Source organism: Homalodisca vitripennis, chromosome X, assembly GCF_021130785.1.
Source record: "Homalodisca vitripennis isolate AUS2020 chromosome X, UT_GWSS_2.1, whole genome shotgun sequence".
Classification (NCBI taxonomy): Eukaryota; Metazoa; Arthropoda; class Insecta; order Hemiptera; family Cicadellidae; genus Homalodisca; species Homalodisca vitripennis.
The window spans coordinates 133,778,480-133,796,341 of record NC_060215.1 but is presented as its reverse complement, the minus strand read 5'-3'; the positions used below and the strand labels follow the sequence as shown (position 1 = coordinate 133,796,341).

General features: G+C 36.8%; 1 protein-coding gene across 1 annotated transcript; it reads left to right on the top strand.

Moving 5' to 3' along the window:
• Positions 1 to 1,266: 1,266 nt before the first annotated feature.
• LOC124369626 lies at positions 1,267 to 15,667 on the top strand. Its single transcript, XM_046827678.1, has 6 exons — positions 1,267 to 1,275; positions 1,474 to 1,581; positions 2,309 to 2,363; positions 6,142 to 6,275; positions 13,642 to 13,873; positions 15,018 to 15,667. The coding sequence occupies exons 1-6, from the start codon at positions 1,267 to 1,269 to the stop codon at positions 15,665 to 15,667; spliced, it is 1,188 nt and encodes a 395-aa protein (XP_046683634.1).
• Positions 15,668 to 17,862: the final 2,195 nt, after the last annotated feature.

The window sequence follows — 17,862 nt, the reverse complement described above, 5'->3', positions numbered from 1 at the left end:
TGCGATTGTGGTGAGATCGCAGTAAAAATAATTACTACTAGTAAGAATAACAACATATTTTGAGTTCGATTAGCCAAATACCTAACCAAATCTAGTATCTGTGTAAATGAGAAAATTTATGTGAGGTCAAAATAAAAATGATCAGTATTGACTGCGTTATATTGACTGCAGTAACACTGTAAGTTAGCGCATTTGTGTGGAAAGTTTGGCGGATGTAAAGGGGAAGATTCTTTAACCGCGCAAACGCCAATTTTAGAGGACATAACAATTCTGAATAATTTCGAGTTTTCCTCTCGCCTAAGGTTTGATTAATGATGCATCATGGCTGGGTGAATTTGGATTGATAATTTAAATAAAAACCACATATTATTAATTTACTACAGTGCTTTCATTAAAAATAATGAATTTTCAATTTAAATAACTTAGGTAATAATACTGAATTATTTACGAACATATAATCAATTTTTGAGTAGTATAGATACAAAGATTATCAGACTTCATATTATGTAGTTTGTCACAAAGCATTAATATTACACATAAGTTTTCTGTAACGCATTTAGTGTTATGTATAAACTTTATTTCAGAATACATCTGGAAAAATATTACATTTTTGAGTTATTAATAGAATATATAATACGAAAAAGACCATCACATTGAACATCGCTTTTCCTAAATTTCGTTCAGTTTTTCAATGAAGTATGGAATTACATATGATGCGATAATACCGTAAACACTGAACAAATATCACCTTAAGACCTGATCATGGAATAAAAGCAGTCATTCACTTAGAACATTTCTTCCAGTGTCTGGTTAAAGACTGGTTTTAAACCCTGCACGTAAGGACAATCATAAAACAAAACAAGTTTTTCCTGGACGATCTCGATGAACGTCAAGCTACCATAAATCAAATGAAGTGCCTAGATGATTGTGGTATACGTGTAAAAAACTTGAGTTAGTGTATACAACTGAGAGAGGAAAAGTCACTTTATGTAGTGCCAAAGGGGTACATGTGGATGTATTGGCAAGTGCTGCTATCTGATGGATTTTTTAAAAACTACTTGACAGATCTACCCGTCTTTTTGGTGAAAGATTTATACAAATCACTTATACCCCCATGCCTTCAAGAAGTTTGAAAAATATAGCAAGTAGCATTACAGATTTTAGTGCCTATTTTCAGGGACTCTCATTGAGTTTTAGGGCAAAGCGTTTTAAAAACAATAATTTAAAAAATGAATGAAAAAGATATCAGTGACTTTTTAATGAAGGATGACTCAGGTAATTAGTTACTGCATTATAAAGAACTTGTTATTGTAAACAGCTTAATCATTACCAATACACCTAAGATAAATTTATGCACATTGTTTAATAATTATTAATTATATACTAATTAGTATCAAATAAATAATTACTTTTAATTTTCTTTACACCATACATAACTAGATTGCTTTATTTAAGACTCTGTTGATGATGCAGATGAGGAAAAGGAATGAATACCCTGCACAAGACAAAGACGATAGATCTTCAGACTCAACACTGTTAGGTTGTCAAGAAAATAATAAAAGTGAAAAGACATGGAAGCTGGTATGGAATGAGAAAACCTGGGAAAGAAAGAAAATTATTGCGAAATTCTGGTAAGGCACTTACAACAGCAACGGACAAGCAAGGCAGTGAAAAATAAGTGCAGTTTATGTTCATAGGTGCCGGTATCATTGTAATTATATTTCATAACGAGTTATACCAAATGTATTTTGTTAAATTTGGCCATTTATAGCATGGATGCATGGTGTTATGAGCCAAAGAATATGTTGAATGGTGCAAAAATGAAAAGATACGGGAAAAGAGTATTTTTAAAGGCAATATTTATTACGAAGTACAATATATGAGATTAAAAGCATTCAAAGAACAAATGCATGTAAGAAATATGACAGTTTTGAGATTAAAATCAATTTTGGTGATAATGAAGATAATGTTTTATATATAATATATAAAACAAGATTTTGGATGTGCACTGTAAATAACACCCATATTGAGACTGTAGATCATAAATGTGGCAGGAATGTGATTTCCTCATGGAATGTGATTAAGAATTTGGTTTTATCGAAAAAGGAAGAGAACACGCCATTACTTCTTTGTGTCTGTTCATTGGGTAACAATTTAATCCTCTGCTCACCGGTAATAAAATGTTTACGAATGAGTAAAAAGGACTTTCTCTATGTGCAAGAAATAAATTACAATATTAAATACTACGTAGAAGGCATATGCCAAATACAATTGCTCAGGTTTACAAGATGCGATCCAATGACTGCAGTGCAAGTGTACTGTGGACGAGACTGGACAATTCCAATATTACGATATTCGGAAGAGTAAGTTTGGACGTCCGTCCACTCGTTTACCTTGAATCCTCTCCACGATTCACCAGTTCAAATTGAGTCTAAGACATACAAAGATCACTTTTGGAAATTGTGCCACCCATTCATCACAGTTGATATCAGAACCTCACAAACGGAAAAAAGGAAGAAACATGTAGACCACCAAATTTAGACATCAATTTGTGTGAGAATCCGATTAAAAACTTTTTTACTTCATAGCTCTATTTTAATTATTTGACTAAATTATGGTATTTGACTAAATAACCTTTCTATGAAAATATTAAATGTGTAATTTTTAGTACGTGTTGAATATGTCTATGGTTACTACCAACAAGATGTAACAAATCATCGGAAGCAAACGGATGAAGTGGTTAATTTGGAAGCATATGGATGTAACTACAGGGTTGTTCATGCACGGTCTATAAAAATTACTCTAGCCAAAAAGTATTACTAATCCATAATATTATAAATAAAAGTATATAATTACATGTATAATATGTGTTTGTTAATTATATAGCATTTATTTCAACTATAATTTTTAATTGAAGCCTAAATTTTGAGGTAAATTACTCAGAACTGAGTTTTAGTCACGTACATACACCCTTTCGGGAAGGTCCCGGCTTCTAAATAATGTAGACATTGAAAACTTGTATGTAAACATTCATCGGTAAAAATTAGGAGGCCCAATCAGGGTATGGGTTATACGCACCTGAAACAAGCGTGGGGTACCGGAAAACGAATGATATAGTGCTATGTGTGGACAATTATCGGTAAGTGTAGGTAGTTAACTCCGGTATATGAGCCCTGGCAATATGCGACTAAGGGCCTTAAGACGCTTGGGGTCCTGAAGCTGTAGGCGTTGGCACACGTAAAGGTTGGGGTGCTGTAAATAAGACATGAAGTATGGAAGACGTTAGGTAACTGTGATCACACGGACTGGGGCCGTTAGAAATACAGTCGAGAGTTAAAAAATTTAGGTAGCGGTAAGCCTGTGCGCACGTAAATTTTAGGCAATTGGTATGAGTAATACGCTCGGCTAAGAGTAAGAAAGGGCCATTACCGGCAGTGTGGGCGTTAAGACGTCTGAGAACTCGTAAAGGTTGGAGTCAATAAGAGTCAATCTCTCGGATTGTGGGCGGATTGGTACAGAGAGTTAGAGGTGTGTGATAAAGAGGAAGTCTGAGATTATGATAAGTTGCCTGAAAACAGGAAGTATATTGTTAGGAAGCGGCCGTTAGAAATTTGAGTGAAGGCCCAAAGGCGAAAAGGTTTGCGGCAGTATGTATTTTATAGGACCTACCTCTCGTTGGACAGAGGTTACAGTCCTTGATTTTAAGCAGTACAGAAAGTCAGGCTGCACAAGAGAAAAGACAAAAAAAGTAGTATTATTTGAGGTAACTCATAGCAAGACATGAATTCTATGCTTAGGAAGTATATTCTTATAAGAGACGATGCCAAAATATCGCGATATTATAATAACTCCGTAAAACCCGTTGCGGGGGATGGCTAATGACGATATTTAGTTTACGTAAATAACTGTTGCATAGAGCAAACCGTTTTCTTTAGACTTTCTTTAGAGAATGCTTTTCATTGAGAGGCTGTAAGAAAGACAAGTATTGTATGGGAAAAAGCGTAGCATTTCTAAATAATAACCCCTTCTTTTGTATAAGACACTCCAAACAAGGCATTTCAAACATTGCGCTTTATATATCCAAAAAAAGCCTATCACCTACAAACCTAACTAATAGCTATCCTTTCATGAATTGAAAAGTGTCTCATACTTTCCGAAAAGCTAATTGAATTTCTTTGAACTATATTCAATGTATAGATTTTTCAACACAGAATTGTAGGAAATAGAACTCTACAGCCATCCAGAAATCTAAAAAATCTTATAGGATTTAAATTTCAAGTACACTTTATTGTCTTTCGAATCTCTACGTCTTCTAATGACTGAGAAAGCTAAGTATACGTTAAAATGCTATAGGACTTAAAATGCGGTCTAAGACGTCGAACTTTGGATTAGAGTTAGAGAGTTATTTTTATCACTCTCATCATCCTTGTACTACGTAATTTCTACCCCTTATTATGTCAATAATATTCTCGCAAAGGCCAGTGGCTCATGAGGGTGTTAGAATAAGAATGGAAAAGAGGTTCGTTATCCCCCATTTTTGAAACAAAACAAACCCTTTGGAAGTTATTTAAAGTTGTTATTGAGGTTATATTGTCATCAATGTTGTTTAATAATCTTATATTCCTTACATGATAAGATTTATTACATGTTACTGTTCGTTGAATTGGGAATTGTAAAGTCATGTTACCAAATCTTCTTTCGCTACCAAACACACGGTCCATCATTGTATATTGATGGAATAAATAATCTGGTTTCTCGAACAACAAAATTGTATTCATCTGTAATAGAACACTTTCCTCAAATCTTCCATTCATCTTTGGCCTACATAGCTCTTTATTATAAACGGTAATATGCGCATCTATTGGTAAATTGAAAATATAACGAATACATGCATTTTGTGCCCTTTGTAGCCTCTGCAGTTGTTCATTGTTCATTTCACAAAAACCGGCATTGGAATATTCTAAATATGGAAATATAAATGTAGATACAAGCAATTTTGTTATATGTACAGTTGGATTGAAACAGAGCCTCTTAATCTTATACAAACTTTCGTATACTCTCTTATGAATAAAACTAACTGTAATGTATTGTACATGCATTACTATTTTTCTTATTAACATTTATATTCTTGTTCATCAATTATGTTGGTATTACAAATCATGCGTTTATTTAATAAACGTTACATTGGCGGAGCAAGTCATGCGATCCTACTAACCAATCACATCAAGGCATCATCTCTCTCCAACAAACTAGAGCCTTTCTCTTTCACTCCATGCTCTTCCAGCAACCATGTAACACCACGTATTTCTGTGTCCGCTCCGCCGGTGTAAATTGCAAGGTCTATTCGAGTATTATTTCACTCCTTTACAAATTAATGACTTTAATGGTGCAGTGCATAGAAACATTACAGTTTGACGGCGACATTACATTTTGGCGACGAGGATAAAGGAATGCAACATTTTAATCAAGTGAGCGGCGTGGCGCAGTGATACATAACCTCAATTCTATAGTGCAGTAAGGTGCATTAGTTTGGTAGGCAAGCGTCGGTCTTTTTCTATTTCATATTCACGTGAAAAGTACAGAATGGTGTACATACAGTTACAATCGTGTGCATAGTAGTCAACGCTACAAGTTTTTCATGGACATTATTTCACCATTGATTTTGGATAACCTATTCACCAACGGCTTGGCGTCATCCAACATGGCGGGATTCATCGGCGTCATCGGTCAATTCGACAGTGCAGAGGAAACATGGACTTCATAAGTGGAAAGATTTGAAATTTTCGTCGATGCCAATGACATTAAAACGGAAAAGAGAGTGAGTACTTTGTTAGCAGTTGTTGGTGTTAGAACATATAATTTGTTACAGAACTTGTGTTCACCAGCCAAACCGAATACAAAGACATATGAAGAATTAATTAAAATTGTGGAAACACATTTGTATCCAAAACCGTCGTTCATCGCTGAACGTTATAAATTCAGTTTACGAAATCAAAATGAACATGAAAATGTGGCTGAATACATTGAGCAACTTAAGCAGTTATCAATTAACTGTGAGTTCAAGGACAAATTAGGCGACTATCTCAGAGACAGGATAGTTAGTGGTATCAGAAGTGAGTCTATCAAAAAAACGGTTACTAGCTGAGCCGGATTTAACGTACGAGAAAGCAGGCAGCATAGCAACATCACTGGAAGCAGCCAACAGAGACAGCGCTACACTGAGTCATCACGGAAGCACGGGAATAGCAGTGGCGACGACGACACTGATCCACCAGGTACACGGCAGGAAGCAGACAGCCCAAACAACGCACTCTTCACGTCAACCGCAGCACAACAACTTAGGCCTACAACAACGGTCTTTATCCAGCTCTCATCAAAAAGGGGGGAGTGATGTGTTATTGTTGTGGCAAAGTGGGGCATACAACAAATTCGTGCAGATTTAGATCTTATACTTGTAAGTTTTGTAAGAAGCAGGGTCATTTGATGCAGGTTTATAAACAAAAGGAAAGGGGTCCTTCTCAAATTAAGCTACTAATAAAGCTACAAACAAAACTTTAGACTTAAGAATACATTCTCTCATGGTAAGCAACATTATGTAAATGAAGTTGATCAAACAGGATCGAGTCAAAATCCTAACTATGAAGATAACGCATTAGACATAAGCCTAACAGATTTGTTCCATATTCAAAATGAGGAAACCATTCACCTTAAGAGACATTTTTTTAATGTCAAACTGATGATGCCTTAACCGGCGAAAGCGCTATTTTAATAAATTTAATGTGGAAGTATACAAAAAATGTCTTTTACATCAAAACCAACTTACTTCCACCAAGGATACAAAGCAGAAAATGAAAAACACCTTAAGAGAGTTGGAGTAAAACCTATTATGTAACCATATTCTATGTAACGTACTAGTTGAAAACAAAGTTTTTTTCTTTTGAAGTAGATAGCGGGGCTTGCGTTTCTGTTATTTCACAAAGTTTTTATGAGAGTAATTTTAAGAATGTTGTATTAAAACCTACTGACTTAACTCTAATTGCATATACTAACACATCTATTAAGCCTATTGGGCAGATTTCTGTAAATGTAGAGTATGGAGGGAAAACCAAACTGCTAGATTTGTATGTTATTGTAAATGGAGCAAACCCTTTGCTAGGTAGGGATTGGATCAAGTATTTAAAAAGAGTTATAAGTATCCCAGATGAAAAGCTTAATAAAACTGATGTTCAAACGAGTCCTTTAGGAAGTAAAGATACAATTGTTAATGAACTGATACAGAGTTTCCGGAAGTGTTTAAGGAGGAGTTAGAGACTTATACAGGTAAACCTGTAAAACTAAAACTTAAAGAAGGTTCAAATCCAAAATTTTTCAGGCCTAGGCCAATTCCTTTTTCACTAAAAGAAAAAGTCGAGAGATTTAGATCGATTAGTGGAAAGTGGTATTCTAATACATGTAACTACAAGGGAGTGGGGAACGCCTATTGTACCAGTTTTGAAATCGGATGGCACAATAAGAATTGGCGGAGACTATAAAATCACAGTAAATCCGTGTATTGAAACTGATCGGCATCCGATACCCAGATTGAAGATTTGTTAGCAATTACTGCTAGTAATGAAACGGAGCATATCAAAAGATTAAGAGAAGTTTTTGAGAGGTTAAGTAAAAATGGTCTTACAAAGTACGCAAAGACAAATGTAGATTCTGTTGTAAATCCATAGAATATCTAGGTTATGTTCTAAGTAAAGAGGCTTTGAGTACCTCAGAGAGTAAAGTATCAGCAATTTTGAACGCTCCTATACCTATGAATGTGACACAGCTTAAGTCATTTTTAGGACTAGTAAATTATTATTGTAAGTTTGTACCAAATTTGTCAACTTTGGCTACACCAATGTATAGATTATTATAAATAATTTACCATATCAATGGAATGTAGCTTGTGGAAAAGCCTTTCAAATGATAAAGGAGAAACTAGTTTCAGCTCTTATTTTAGCGCATTATGATCCGGAACTTCCTTTACGTCTGACAACGGACAGTTCGGCTTATGTCATTGGATGTGTGTTGAAAAGAATAGTACAGAAAGACCTATTTGCTTTGGGTCTAGATCTTTGTCCAAAACCGAACAAGCCTATAGTGTAATGGACCGTGAGGCTTTAGCTATTGTTTATGAAGTACGTAAATTCAATCAGTACCTTTTTGGTAACAAGTTTACATTGTTGACAGACCACAAGCCATTACTGTCTATTTTCGGACCGAAAAAGGGACTTTCAGCTTATGCAGCAGGTAGAATGCAGCGTTATGCATTATTCTTGTCCGGGTATAATTTTGATATTCAATATATTAAATCTCAATCCAACCAAACAGCTGATTGCGTATCTAAGTTACCTGTAAATATTATGGAGGCAATGCAAATGAATAAAGAATGTGATGAAAATGAAATATATTTTGTGGGCACTTATTTACAAAGTCTTAAGGACAATGAGATTCCTTTGGATTTCAAAATAGTGCAAGATGAAACAAAGAAAGATAAAGAGTTGAGTAAAGCAATAACGTATGTTAAGATAGGATGGCCTAACTATGATGTTAGTAATAAACTAAGTGCTTATTTTCAAAGGCAGAGTGAACTATCTGTAGAATCAGACATTTTAATGTGGGGCTCTAGAGAAGTAGTACCGCGAGTTTTACGTAGACAATTATTAGATGAATTACATTGCGGGCATTTGGGGATAGTAAAGGTGAAAAGTATTGCTCGATCATACATTTTGTGGCCTGGAATTGATCGGGACATTGAATTAATTGTAAATAGCTGTTCACTATGTCTTATGGAAAGAGCTAATCCCCCGAAAAGTAATGTACATGTCTGGGAATATCGTACGAGGCCATTGGAAAGACTTCATGTAGATTTTTTAGGACCGTTTAACTCTAAGATATTTTTCATTGTTATTGATAGTCGTACTAAGTAGTTAGAGGTAGAGATGGTATCATCAAATTCTGCTCCACAAACTATTGATAAGTTAAAAACAATGTTTGATCGTTTCGGGTTGCCGGAGCATATAGTATCGGATATTGGTCCACCTTTGTAAAACAGCCTCATTTGTTTTATACTGTAACAAATATTTAAGAGTTTGAAATTTAAATACAAACCTTTTATACTCAAACAATAACACAAGTAAATTTACCAATAATTTATAAAGTTTTAGTTTCATGACGAAATTATCTAATGCCTTTATAACACACTGATTGACAACATACATTTATACCTTACAGTAAAAGTGACTTTCAACAACAAAGTCCTGCTTTGTACTCTAAGATTCTTCAGCTAAAACCTGCAGTAAATAATGACAAACCAAAACCTAGGCCTATCGTTGGCACAAAGGCTCTTGCGCCAAACAATAACAAGCTCACATGTGTGAAGAAATTAAATTGGATTTTCATCTCTGTGCTTGATCCGAGCGTTGTAAATGATGTAACTGATGAGCAAAAGGATAAGGTGTTGGACCCGGGATTCAGGTTGGAAGGGGTGCTAGTGAAAGAGTTTGTTCAAAACAGGCGAAATTTTAACAACAGGCATTTTTTGTCAGCAAATTAAGGTCAGGTCCAAGTGAAGATAAACGTAACCTTCCTGCTACAAATAAGCCTAGTCAAATACGTATGGATCCTAAACCTAGAGTAGAAGAATTTGTGTTCTTTAGTTGGAATGTGCAAGGATTGTAATCCAAACTGAACATAACTGAACCTTTGACTGAGGACATAGGACCTGATGCTCTGTGTTTCTGAGAACATTGGTTAACCTCTGAGGAAATCTCTACCATTGCAATTGATGGCTATGACCTCATGGCTTCCTTCTGCCGACCTCAGTATAAGCGTGGAGATGTGGCTCTCTTCCTAAAAGCTGGAATTGAAAGTAAGTTGCTGACTAATATTGATAGTTTTGCATGCATATCTGACTTTGAAGTGTGTGGGCTATTTATTGCATTTTATAAGATTGTTCTTATTAATGTATATAGAGTTCCTGATAAAAGAAAAGAATCTATTGACAATTTTATTGCTAAGTTGCATGATATGGTAAATTATATATTTATGACGTATTCCAATTGCAATATTGTGATTGCAGGGGACTATATTATTAATATTTTACAACCTCATAGCTGTGATACTCAAGAATTCTTTAGCTTACTAGGTATGCGTGGTATGAGACACACAATAACTGAAGTTACTAGACCATCCGTTTCAGCGGATAGACTTGGTCACTATAATGTAGGCTCATGCATTGACAATTTTTTGACAAATATCCACTCTGATCACTGTTCGGCTAGTGTCATACCGACTCTTTCCAATTCAGATCATGATGCAATCACTTTGAAATTAGCTGTTGATCAGGTAGAGTTTTATCAAGCGAGGAAAGAATCAAGAACTGTATTTTGTAGGCAAATGTCAGATCTTGGTTTAAACAAATTTTATCTTCCTGCTGAGCACAGTAAGTTGGCTTTTCATGTACTCTTGTACAGAACCTGCTGATATGGCATACTGTTTCTTGTTCTGTTTTTTTTTTTAATGTAGTAAATATGTCATACCCCTTAATAGTAAAGTTTTAAAAACATTCCAGTGCAAAAAAATGGTATACAGAAGAACTTCATAAATTGAAAGAAGCCTGTCTTGACTATTATTATGCTGCCAAAGACTCACAGTGTATTAATGTTAAAACCGTTTATAATGATCTCAATCTTAGGTATAAACAAAAGTTACAGGCTACAAAATGTGCTTACTACTCAAATCTCATAGAAAGCTCATCAAATAATTCAAAAACAACTTGGTCTGTTGTGAAGGACTTGACTCATATTAGTACTAAAGCCAGATTTACTCTTAGTGATCCTGGCCTAACATCTGAAGGTTTTAATAACTGTGAATGACGTCATCAATGATATTCCATGTAACGGAAAATGTTTTTCGTCCTTTCTCAGTACCAATATACCAAGCCATTTGAGCTTTACTCAAGTGACAGTGGAAGATGTATATGGTGCAGTAATAAGTCTTAAAAATAGTAGTTTTCTGGATGTATATGGACTGAACTCTCTAATCATCAAACAAGCTGCCTACTATATTTCCGAACCGTTGACTTGTCTCTTTAATAGGTGCATTGAAGTGGGTACATTTCCGACTGTTTAAAGTTCTCTATGGTTGTGCCTGTACATAAAAAATGCAGCAAGTCAGAATACAGTAATTTTAAGCCTATAAGCATTATTACTGTCCTATCAAAAATATTTGAGGTTTTATTGAATCGACAAATTGTACATTATTTGAATCACACTCTCTATTCAGCAAGTATCAGTATGGTTTTAGAGCAAAGCGCAGTACAGTGGACGCGGTTTTATCATACACTCTTTAATGCTCTGAATGCTTAGAAAACAAGTTTAGTGTAGGTGGAAGGATGTATGATATTACCAAAGCCTTCGACACTGTTTCTCACAAAATTCTTCTACAGAAATTAAAGCACTACGGATTTCAAGATTCAAGTATTGTACTCATGAAATCTTACCTCGATAAACGTTATCAGGCTGTTTGTTTGGAGGGCAGTGTATCTACTTTTCAGTTGATGGAGCATGGAGTCCCTCAGGGCTCAGTGTTGGGACCACTATTATTCATAATTTATGCAAATGACCTCCCCAATGCTATTCAGAGTGAATCGGTGGAAGCTTACCAGTTTGCTGATGACTTAGCACTTGCTGTATGTGAGAGGGGTAGCATGGCATTGAATTTGAGATTGGATGGATTATCGATCATCATACAAAATTGGTCTGAAGCAAATAGTCTCTGCCTCAATGACGTTAAAACGGTTAACATTGAGTTAACGCTAAAACGGGTCAGAATAGTTTGAAGATGGCTGACTTCTACCAGTAGCCTGTGATACATCTCGTATTTTTTTGCCTCTAACCGATGTGTTCTGCATTAATTATTACCTGGATGTCTTGGACTACTTTCATGGAAATTCAGTGAGTTTGTGATTCTGTGTCGAACTGTGTCACTAACGGTCATTGCTCAATAACTCAATTTTTAATTGGAGCATATTGTGAATTTCTTTCATGAATAAACAAACATTCTCTTCTCTCTTCTTTCCTGTCAACTTGTGTGGTCAAGTCAATGTTCCGTCATTCCGCTGTCATCGGCTGCTGCTGCTGCTGCAAGGAGGAATTTGCGCTTCTCAAAATCCACAGCCTTCAGGATCTTTCGTCGACCGGCTACATATGAACTATATTTACTACACTGGTTAAGAACTGATTGTTGTACACAGAGTTGTCTATTATGTGTTTCATTGTTATTGCTACGTTATTGAATCTGTTGCATTGAATATATGCATGTTAACACACTTTACTTAACAATTACACTTCCCAACTGAGTCCCCATTATTGCCACAACACTTCTCTTTCACTCTGTTCGTTCTTAACACCAAAGATGGACTCTAAAGATGCATGCGCAAGATGTATGGTGCGAGTTACCGGCACCGACAAGGGCATACAATGCGACACTTTCGATCGCTGGTTCCACTCTGAGTGCATCAAAATGTCAGCTTCTGATTACAAACGATATGCCAATGACGAGAATCTAAAATGGCTGTGCAATCGTACTGATTGTGGATGCGACTCTACTTCTCAACTAAAACTCGATCCAGTTATTAAGGCATTATTTGATAAGATGGATTCTCTAGCCACTAAAGCTGATCTTACTCATATCTCCAACGACATCACTTATTTGCGACAGGAGATTAGCAGCTTGACTGAACAAAAGTCCCAAGTCGAACCAAGAGTAACTAAACTGGAGTCTGAAATCAAATCATTGAAGTCTGATATGGCTTCAAATATAACTGAGCACATGTCGTCCTCCACCAATGACATTTATTCTGAAATTGTCGAATGTACAGCCAGACAGTCGAACGTCATTTTGCACAACATCTCTGAGAGCTCAAGTACTCAAACCAATGTAAAAAGGACGATCTGGACCTGTTAAACAAGATCATTGCCTCATTAGATTTTCAGGTCCAGAACTTTACGTTTTTTCGTCTTGGGAAAAACTGCAATAAGACTCGTCCCATCAAAGTCATCTTACCAAGTCCCGATGACGTTAAACGGTTTTTCAAAGGATTTTCTCAGGATCTACTGGGGAATTCTGACGCCTCTCTCTCTGAAGTCACAGCACGTCATGACAGGACTCCTCACGAGCGTAAATATCTCCAGGACCTTCTTAGATCCCTCGAGTCTCGCACTAACAACGGCGAAAAGGGCCTCACTATAAAATCTCTTAATGGCACTCCTAAAATAATTCATTATCCAAAAAACGTGTAATTTCCAACGGCACAGAAACCATACACATTTATTATCAAAATTTAAATGGACTTCGATCCAAACTAGATGAATTAAGGCAATCACTAATTTCTTACATTCAGGACATCATATTTCTAACTGAGACTAACCTTATACCAAGCATCTCCAACGGCGAACTTGGCTTCAGTAACTATGAACTTTACCGGAAGGACAGAACCTCCTCCTCCAGCAACTAAATGAGCGGTCCAAAGGTCTAAAATCTTCTGAAATTGCCACTTCCACGAAATCAGAGTCTCTTTTTGTATCGTTAACCCTGAACAATTGTCAGAAAGCTCTAATTGGAGGAGTCTATATTCCCCCCAGCCAGCCTGTTGCTGCTTACATGGATTTTTCTAGCTCAGTGGAAGAGATCGTGGCACTCAACAACTTCGCTCATATCCATTTGACCGGAGATTTCAACCTTCCTGGTATCAGCTGGACTTCATCCCAGGTCGTGCTCAACCATTCCGCAATTGCGATCTCCGAGATGGCCGAGCTGCTTGGTCTATCTTGGCTGCCAGGTAAACCATTTGGCAAACGATAGAGGGGTGATTCTGGATCTCGTCTTTACTTCTTCTAGTTCAATGAAGGTCACTCGAGACGTTGATCCTCTTGTTGCTGAGGATATTCATCACCCGTCCCTAAGTATGGAGCTGGATCTTCCAGTAAAGAGAAATATACATTCTTTCCTCAGACCTGATTTGAGAAAATGCAACCTTCAAGAAGTTTTCAGCGAACTTCAAAGAATGAACATAATGTCATGGACTATGGTTGACGATGTTGACGCTTCCTTTGCCGCCTTTTATAAGACTATCGGCAACTGCGTAGTAAGGAATTCTCCTCTGAAGAAACACAGCCAGTCTTCCTTTCCCATATGGTTTTCCAAGAAACTTGTCCACATTAAAATCTTGAAAAAGATTCTTCACAAACAATTCAAGTTGACCTACGATGTAACGATTTACCGTCGATTCGCAGCCGTTAGATCTGAGTGCAAGTCATTGAAAAAAATCTGTTTCCTGCGCTATGTCAACCACGTTCAAGAAGTGCTACCATCCAATCCCAAAATATTTTGGACCTATCTTAAGGCCTGCAACAGATCTGATACAGCCCCATCAGTGATGTCCTTTGAAGACACCACATCATCTGATGATGTTTGCATTGCAAATATGTATGCTGACTTCTTCTCATCGGTTTTCGGCACCAGCCGAAGCTCTGGTCATACTGAAGAGTTTTCTGGTATTGATGCTATTTCTATATGTCTCCTTGATTATGATGATGTCCAAAGTGCCCTTACAAATCTTGATGTATCCAAGGGGCCTGGTACCGATTCTATATCGCCTGCAGTTGTAAAGTATTGCGCTGAACTCTTAGTATTGCCTCTGACTAAACTATTCAATCTATCTCTATCTAATGGCACATTTCTCGAATGTCTGAAGTTTAGTCACGTTGTGCCAATTCATAAAACAGCTTCAGTGAATGACATCGCAAATTGCAGACCAATTGCTATCCTACCGATTTTTGCTAAGATTTTTGAGAGACTTGTGCTTGACAGGTTGCAGTTTAGAGTTCACCATCTTATTACTAACAAACAGCATGGTTTTATGTCTGACCGATCTCCCGTTTCTAATATAGCCGTCTTTCAGACTCATATTATGGACGCACTAGGAGAGAGAACTCAGATCGATGTCGTTGAATTGGATTTTGCCAAGGCTTTCGATCGAGTCGACCATGTCCTACTCATCCGCAAGTTGTGTGAGTATGGGATCTGTGGACCACTGCTCAAATGGTTTGCGAGCTATCTACATGAGAGAAAACTTCAGGTTCGCTTCCATTCCGCTCTATCCAAGGAGTTCATTGCTACTTCTGGCGTACCTCAGGGTTCACACCTGGGCCCCACTTTGTTCAATATCTACATTAACGACATAACTCGAAGACTGAGCTTTAACCACCTACTCTTCGCCGATGATTTGAAACTGTATGCGAAAGTTACTACACATCAAGATGCTATTAATCTCCAGGAAGACCTGAATCGGGTAGAGGAGTGGTGCCTGGAAAATAGCATGGCTCTCAACCTCGATAAGTGTGTCTGTATCACTTTCCACCGAACCGTCTCTCCAATAAAACTTGACTATTCTCTGAGCGGCATAACATTATCAAGAGTTACTACAGTAAAAGATCTTGGAGTGACCATTACATCTACACTCAACTGGGATGCACATGTTCAGTCGGCTTGCAGCCAGACATTGCGCAAACTCGGCCTGATACACAGCATTTCACTGATATACTCTCTTTCAAGACTCTCTACTGTACCTTGATGCGCCCACATCTGGAGTACTGCTGTGTGATTTGGTCGCCACATCATAAATATTTGATTGAAGATCTGGAGAGGGTCCAGAGGTGATTTCTCAGGCAGGTGGGGCTAAGATTGGGCTACGGATACCTAGAGGTCTCTACACGCGAAGTGGCATCCCTTATCCAACTACCCGCTCTTGAAACAAGGCACTTCTACCATAATGCAATATCCCTGTTCCGCCTCGTTAACTCTACTATGGACTGTACTGGAGAGGATTTGCTTCCGGTTTCCTGCTGGCACTAGATCCCAATATCTATTTGCTAGATCCTCTGTTTCCTCATCTTACTTGGCCTACTCTACGATGCGAAGAATTCAGCTTCATGGAAACCTTCTTCCTAACCACATGGATTTCTTCGCTTCCTCATTCCTAACCTTCAAACGGAATCTCCAGACATTTATCAACCTACAACACACTGAAACCTCTGAATCACAACAAACAAACAAACACACACACACACACACACACACACACACACACACCAACACGCCTACATGCACGCACGCACGCACACGCACACATACACACACATTTGAAAATCTATAGCCTAAATTATTTATCAATTGTTATCGTTAATATTTTATTATTTTTATTTGTAATTTGCATTATTTATCTGTTATTGTATGTACTGTTTACTGTTATTATACATTTATTACGGTTATCGCCAAGTTATCTTTAAGTTGTTATTTTTGTTATTACACTCTCTCATTGTTAACTTGTTTTTAGAATTAATACTGTTATGTTACTGTTATATTTCACTCTTCTCTATGTAATTTGGTTCTGCCGTTGGAAATAAAATTTAAAAAAAAACATCAAATTTACATCAAATCGCACTAGAAATATGCTTTCTGAAGCTGACAAATTCCTTGGTGTGCACCTTGAATCTAATTTGGGATGGGAGACACATATTAGCTCTCTCGTCAAGAAAATCTTTAGCGGAATATTTACTCTCAGAGTCCTTTATCGCACCATCTCAATTTAGGCCTTGCTTACCGTATACTAAGCCTATAGGAATGCTGTGCATTCAAATACTAATGACGCACCAGCTAAGCTAATTTTTAACTAATATTTAAGAACTAGGTTTGATTTAATAAGACCCAGTGTTGTAAATACAGTTCAGAAAACCAGGAAAGACAAAACAGTAACTATGGGGGGAGTAAAACCAGAGAATTGTATATAGGGACACCAGTGTTAGTCCGGGATTACAGAGGAAAAGATAAATGGATTGAGGGAGTAATTGTTAATATTCCTATATATGTTAAAAGTTCTGTTTCCTATCTGGTTAAATTACGAAATGACTTTATCTGGTAACGGCATATTGATCAATTGATAGCCTTGCCAATTGAATCAATTGTCAGTAGTAAGGTAAACAGTAACATTAATCCTCATGACTTGTTGTTACCCAAATGTCAAGTTGGCCGTGACAGTGATCACATGATAGAAACAGCTGGTACCCCTCCTTCCACCACCCCTCTCCGCAGTCCTAGAATATCTCATTCTTCCCGTCAGACTATTTCCTCTCCACTACGTCAGTCCGTGACATCACCATCAGCTGTTCGACAACACCAAAATACCGAACGACGATATCCAGTACGAGATCATCGACCCGTATCGAAGCTGAATTTGTAAATATTCATGATATTATTAAATTTGTCAATATTTCATAGGTTACTCAAATGTTTTGTTACTTATATGCTTTAATATTATTTTGTTAAATTACATACTCATTTTAAATAAAAGCTTGTGTTAAAAAACTGTGTGTTTATGTAAAATGTACTTTGCAGTGAATTCATCGGAGAATCTTCAAACGGACTTAAAAAATTTTTGTATCATGTGAAAATATTGTATAAATTGAGAGGGAGGAAATGTAATGTATTGTATATGCATTACATTTTTTCTTATTAACATTTATATTCTTGTTCATCAATTATGTTTTTATTACAAATCATGCGTTTATTTAATAAAAGTTACATTGGCGGAGCAACTAACCAATCACATCAAGGCATCACCCCTCTCCAACAAACTAGAGCCTTTCTCTTTCACTCCATGCTCTTCCAGCAACCATGTAGTACCACATATTTCTGTGTCCGCTCCGCCGGTGTAAATTGCAAGGTCTATTCGAGTATTATTTCACTCCTTTACAAATTAATGACATTAAT

Excerpts from the sequence above, each read along its gene's own strand:
- LOC124369626 (XM_046827678.1), top strand. Across the intron at positions 2,364-6,141 it reads ATATTACGATATTCGGAAGA|CTGAGCCGGATTTAACGTAC; the intron begins GTAAGTTTGGAC and ends AACGGTTACTAG. Across the intron at positions 13,874-15,017 it reads TGGTCTATCTTGGCTGCCAG|GAGAGAGAACTCAGATCGAT; the intron begins GTAAACCATTTG and ends TGGACGCACTAG.